At 38.4% G+C, this 6,325-nt stretch overlaps 2 protein-coding genes across 2 annotated transcripts in view; one reads left to right on the forward strand and one right to left on the reverse strand.

Annotated features, from left to right (window-relative positions):
* Positions 1-72: 72 nt before the first annotated feature.
* Positions 73-3,149, reverse strand: LOC106655733 (protein LSM12 homolog A-like). The gene is made up of 3 exons (XM_014376267.1): positions 2,878-3,149; positions 1,690-2,069; positions 73-1,299 (listed from the first exon to the last, which is right to left on the reverse strand). Exons 1-3 carry the CDS (start codon positions 2,996-2,998, stop codon positions 1,201-1,203), a joined length of 600 nt encoding a protein of 199 aa, XP_014231753.1. The 5' UTR covers positions 2,999-3,149; the 3' UTR covers positions 73-1,200.
* A 1,987-nt stretch (positions 3,150-5,136) lies between these two features.
* The window catches only part of LOC106655713 (phospholipase A1 member A-like), a 5,509-nt gene continuing 4,320 nt past the window's right edge, over positions 5,137-6,325 (forward strand). The window contains exon 1 of the mRNA XM_014376235.2: positions 5,137-5,331. Coding sequence (XP_014231721.1) covers positions 5,323-5,331 — 9 coding nt within the window. The 5' untranslated portion in view covers positions 5,137-5,322. The remainder of the gene's footprint in view (positions 5,332-6,325) is intronic.

Raw genomic sequence — 6,325 nt, forward strand, 5'->3', positions numbered from 1 at the left:
TCAAGTGAAATAAAAATGTTAAAAAAATTGTTATAAGAAATAAGGTTCTATGAATAAATAATGCAATAGATAAAAGTTTTAATCGAGGTTTATGGAATTTATATTACATTTTCGTCTATTTTTTTTCTGCATTTTCCATAATAGTTGTTCATTTGTTTTGTGTTTAACTCTCTTTCTCTTTTTAATAAACATAATTTTATCTTTTTTTTTTTATAATTAAAGTTCAAAAAAGTGATGCTAGGCCCGGGACGCATTTGCTCCAACAATAAGCAAACAGAACGTGGTTCCATTTTTAATTTGATGTTGTCTTCATGAGAAATCTTCTAATGTACATAAATTAATTAATGTTGTTTCACTGAATGACATTGTTATACAAGTATCCTTGCGTAGACTGAAGCAGGGGTATGTAGCACATTTGAATACTGCTGAATCTGCCTGCGCGAGGACTGTTTCAACTCTCACAATTCATGAACAGTGTTTTTTTAATATATAAAATGCGTCCTATGCCTGAACACAAACGTGGATAAGTCCAATGGTTTGATACACTCGCTCATTTTACATCAAGAGCACAGGTTCTATCAAACAATATCTCCGTTGCATAATAAATTTCCTATTGAATTTGGTAAACGAAGCAATTCGACGAGTTTCAGCGTGAAACGTCGCTCAGTCATTCAGGCAGTTTGACAATGTTTTGATAAAAACTCACCTTTATCTTTCATACATTATTATCAAAAAGATCGTCGTTTCATTATCTTCAAAGCCTGAATGCTGTATGATCTTTTAAACAACTACTATACGCATTTTTTCGTAACAATGTACAACTAAAACTAGCAAACACGCCTGCTTCAGCACTTATACACGCAAATGATCATTTATAGCCGACCTGTCCAGAATTGTGGTAATGGATCTATTAAGTAGAACTCAAATTATCGTAGGTAGAAATATTCTTCGAATTCATGACCATTCTATTCAGTATTATAATCTGATCTTGTGCGTGTGGTTGTGTTCTTCAAAGTTGATTATAATGTAGCAATGATAATCATTCAATAGGCTCATTATGAAAGTTTCTTTCTTTGTTCAAATGATTGTTCTGACTCTAATATTTAGTGGTTGAAATAATTCTCCATTTTCTACAATTCTCTGATCATTATTACGCTTCAAAAAACATGTCGGCTCTGTTTTTTGCGTATCTTTTATTTCCTATTGCGTGCTGCTTCCTTTTTGTGTTTGCTGCGATTGTGAAGGTTGTTCTTTTGTCTGAGTTTCTTCCGCTGCTGTGTCTCTCATGTGTTTTTCAACCTACACAAGAATAGTTCAAAAAATTAATTTATACGTACATTTAAATCATATCATTAATTAATAAATAAAGCATGACCATATGTATTAGAACAAAGGTATTTTAGGTAGTTGATTTATCTCAATGAATAACTGAAACTTTCTAAGTTTGGATTTGGAAAAAGGTCTTTGAATTAACAGAATTACTTTTTTCTCAAATTTAGATAATTTTAAAATTGTGATCAAAAGTATGGAATAAATTTTGGATAATAATTTGAACATGAAACTTTTATAGAGCAGTAAATAGATTATAACTTGTAAAGTACTCATTTAAATTTTTACTCATCAAGTGATAGACATTGTACATAGCATAATGTATGATTTGAATGTAAAAGTTTAAAATAAAATACATACCACTTTCTTAATGTGGGTAAATGCTTTATCATTGGAATTTCCTTGAACATTTTCAATTTTGTAAGGTGGAATTATGGTGACTTTGTCCCATACCACAATATTGGGACCTTGCCATGTGATTTCATTGATTGTTTTGGAAATAGCGATGTAGAGTTTTTGTCCATCAGGCGATACTCCAGCTTGTAAAGCTTTAACCATTCTCTTCTTTTCATCTATCTGGTTGCGTACTCTGGTATTTAGCCTCTGAAGATTAAGACTCATTGGTTGTTCATTTGTTGGCGGGGAAGTAGCTTCATGTTTCACCTGGACATCACTGACCAGGGATAAGTTTACTATGTGAACATCATTCAAATTTGGTTGATTGATTGATGATGGACATTCTTTATAGTAAAAAAAGTTAAGGAAAATATTGCATCTAGTATGTAAAAATGAATAGAGATTGTACATTATTTGCATTTAAAAAAACGAACGCCGTTGAATATTTGTTCGTGCAGCATCGGGCGAGAGATAGGGAGAGAGGTGCTATAATGAATGGCGTAAGTGAAAGTATGTATGGAATGTGGATTAGGTATACGCAAAACATGTAAGTGTGTGCATATTGCGGTGAGTACGTCCAAAATCTGCAGACGCCATCGGGTCAAAATAGGAGCAGTGAATGTACATGAGTTCAGCGAGAAAATTAACCTCTTGTTATGATGATAGTCGTCGCCGTCACGGTAGACGAACGGATTCAAGGGCGTAAAAAAGCTCAATTGCTTTCACGACCCGATGGGCAAAGTTACGCATGGTATTTAAACAGACTGCGTGTAGCGTGCGCACGTACACACGTCACTTACAGAGCCAAGTAAAATATTTACAAAAATCCTTTGGGCGCGTACTCGGTGAAAGAGAAAAAAAATGGTTAGGTGAGTCAAGGCAGTAACATCGGATAGTGCAAAGTCGTCCACGCTGCATTGTTCATAACCGTCATTGTCGTTGAGTTTACAAACGTAAGGTGTGTTTAGCGAAAGTCTCGTGTATGTGTCTTCTCTGTCTCTCTCTCGCTCTCTTGCATTTCCACACGTACACACATATATACAGGACGAGCACGATGGGCTCGCGCTTTCTGGTCGATTTTGCACGGTCGTCGTCGGAATCGCGATCGCGTCGTCGGGCTTGGAAAGCCAACGACATATAATAAAAGGATACTCAGTATCAACATCTTGGTCTGCTGATCGAAAGCCAGGACCTCGCCTTCGATTTCCTTGTCATAACAGGTTTTGCACGACACGGTACTCCCAATGCTAAAGTAATCGCTGACGCCGGCCATTTTTCCACTACACACCACTGCACTATAATGTATGAAAAGCACAACTGCCTGGTGTGCACACCACGCTTGGCGAGCAGCAGCAGCAGCAGCAACAGCAGCAGCAGCAGTACAGAAGCACAGCTCACAACAGCAGGCAATACAGTCGCAGCAGCAGCAGCAGCAGCAGCCAGCAGTAAAGATATCGTAGTTATACTGTATATTATATACAGGATGAGATGTAGAGCGTTTTTATTATTGTGTGTTGCGCATGTTTTAGCTTCAGCATGTTAGAATGCCACAAGTAATATATGACAGAGAACCAACGACTGGCGTACGGTCAAAAACAGTGTAAAAAGCAATGACGCACGCGGCGCCCCCTGGACGTGTCCCAAGCCAAGCTGTCTTTCTCACTCTGCAGACAATTTTCGAGACGAAAGGTGCAAGTATGAAGTCGACATTTCGGAGCAACAAAATGCAATGTTTAAGGCGCAAGAGACAAGATCGGTTTGGACTTTGGCTATATTTGGATTTGCGCCTATGTCTTACACACCTATAGATGTAAATTCATTCGTAGTACAAATGTGCGTAAACTTCCAAGACAAGGTTCGCCCGCCATCGGACGCCGCTGTCGTCGTACGGACAAATATTGCATTACTTTCGCATAAAGTACCAATCCTATTAATTTTGCAGCGGAACATCGTTACTGTAAATTTTTCATACAAAAAATACTTTCAAGTAGACTTTCTTTGCTAATGTTTTAATATAGACTTGTTTGGTTTTTTATTTAAAAAAAAACACACACACAGATGGATTTACGAATTATCGCAACACAGAAAAGTACTCGATAAAAAATAGTATTATTCAAATTAAAAAGGGTCACTGCAACATGTCCTAGAATAAAAACTTTAAATTCCTCGGTCACTCGGTGATCGCCCAAGAATGGAATTGAATGGAACTGAATATCTTCAGCTATATCGATAGAATAAATAGCGTGTGCTGGTACGGTAAATTTCTCTTCGGCACCGGCAATAGAGGTAAAAATCGCAGGTGCTCGAGCGCAAGATATACTGTATTATTCGCGCACGACGGGCGAACAGTCCCACAGGCGCGATTTCAAATTTGCCTTTACCGAATCCAATGCGCACGATGAATATTTTTTTTGACAATTTTGACAGTACTCGATTGTCACGGGTGAACTTACCCGCCATTTTTAATAATTAGAAAATAGACGAGATCGATTCGCGCACATGTACCAATTATTATCGAGGGCGACCAGTGATGCACCCGCTCATTAGTCATTGAAATAGCTCACACGTCGCGCAATTTTCATTGAGTAACGCAATTGTAGTATTGCAAGATGAGGTGTCGATGGTGTCGCGCGCCAACGACACGATATTTCGACCATGGCATTCCGTTAAATCATCAATTTGAGGCGGGAAAAATTGGAGTAAGCGTGGGTGAGAACTATCTCGAACCCGTGACCTCACACCAGCAGCTACTGCAGCTGCCCGTATAAGCTTGAAAGGAAACAACACCTCAAGGGAATGTATCTGTATTACTTGAATCATATTTCACTTACTGTAACTAACACCGTGTATCAAATTCAATTGTAACTATTGTAAGTCTAGAACCGTTCAAAATTACCCGAGTCGCTGTCTGACGAACTCCGTTTTCGTCGGTACGTATCTTTCTCTTTACATGTTAGCAGTTACATCACGTCTTATTTCGTTTGGACACGTGCGTCTAGCGATGGTCGACTTTGTTACGAGCGGATAAAAAAACGGTAACCCAACTGCATACCTTTGCGAATGCGACGGTATACAGTTACCGATTTCATTACGTATTACCTGTGCACGTGATGTTAATCGGCATGCCGATCGATCGATTCGACCGGTGCGCGACTCTTGCACGCTCAAGTGCCAACGAAACGAAACTCGCGTATAATAAATAAATGCGCACAAGTCCTATACGAGGATATATAATAATATTAAGGTGTACGATGTGTCAGCGGGGTGGGGGCACCCAATGTCAGCGGTGGCAACGACGCGTGCTTGTTTTGCGGCTTTCGCGAGAGCCTCCTCGCACAGCGCAAAAATATATACACCGAGAAAGAGTCGTAGGCGCGGGTCATTAGTCGCGAAAACGCCGTCGCGGCACTACCTGTCGCACGAGCCGAGCGAGTGCACGTATTTATATCGTTTTTTTACACAGCCGATCGCGAAATCGCGAGTGAGATTTTTTGATTATCGATCGACTTCGATCCCTTTTTCGATTAAAGTGAAAGTTTTTTCAGTCGCGTTATTTCAAGTGCATTTGATGCCCAAGGTTTTTGGAAAGCAGTGACAATGTTTGAAGTAAGCGATAACGATTCATGATTGATGATTGATACATTTCTTGGAATTTAAGATCATTGCTTTTTTTTTTTATTTATTATTCGTTTTAAAGTGTCCAGTTGGAAACGATATACCGGATGACCCCCCACTAATACGCAGGTGGGGTCAAGGGATCACATTCGATACAGACACGATTCTTTACACAAGAGAATGTCCATTACACTAGTCGCGACTACTGCATCTGGTACCGCTCATAGAGCGGTCTATAGCCGCTCTATACCGCTCTATATACAGCGGTAACAGAGGTTGTACGAGTAGTACTTGTTTTGTCTAAAAATTTTCGGTCATTTCGGGTTATGCCTAAATTGTTTAGAATTTTCCTATAATTTAAACGGCATTTCGGTTATGTCCTAAAATCATAGGCATTTCTGCTTTTGCCTAAAATCGGGTTTTGCCTGTAACATATACATAATCAAAATTTAAAAAATTTAAAAAAATAATCGTTATCGTAGTTTTTTGAATTTAAAAAAAAAGTTCGATTATATGTACAAATATTGGACACATTTTACTTGTGTACAGAAATGCTCGTGTACAAGTTTCATGTGTACGAATGATACCTTGCCTGCACGTGCTATGAAATATTGAACTCTTACATCACTGCTATTTACAATAAAACAAAGTTTACATTGAAAATTTATTAGTACGAAAATCGAAATATTATTAAATTGCATAAATCGAGAATGTTAGAATTAATTAGCCTGTAATTAACGCATTGGTGCAAACATGATCATTCGCAAGTGGAACTTTTACACTTTTTCTCCTTTTTGTGCAATGACATGACTAGCGATGTTGTGTTTCTCTCTGCTCGCGCATGTTCGCGGCTCCAGTTCGAAAGTGAAGCGCGCAAAAACGTGGAAAAAAAAATCACGATGTTACATGTACGGTCAAGCGCAGAAGCACGCGTTGATCAATGAAATTTTTCGCCCGACTTCTCCGTTTTTTTTTTTTTTTTTTT

This window comes from Trichogramma pretiosum, unplaced genomic scaffold (assembly GCF_000599845.2).
Source record: "Trichogramma pretiosum strain Unisexual culture from Peru unplaced genomic scaffold, Tpre_2.0 scaffold64, whole genome shotgun sequence".
NCBI classification, from domain to species: Eukaryota; Metazoa; Arthropoda; class Insecta; order Hymenoptera; family Trichogrammatidae; genus Trichogramma; species Trichogramma pretiosum.

Excerpts from the sequence above, each read along its gene's own strand:
- LOC106655733 (XM_014376267.1), bottom strand. The coding sequence starts at position 2,998 with ATGGCCGGCGTCAGCGATTACTTTAGCATTGGGAGTACCGTGTCGTGC. Across the intron at positions 2,070-2,877 it reads GACCAAGATGTTGATACTGA|AATGTCCATCATCAATCAAT; the intron begins GTATCCTTTTAT and ends TTTACTATAAAG. Across the intron at positions 1,300-1,689 it reads TTACCCACATTAAGAAAGTG|GTTGAAAAACACATGAGAGA; the intron begins GTATGTATTTTA and ends ATTCTTGTGTAG.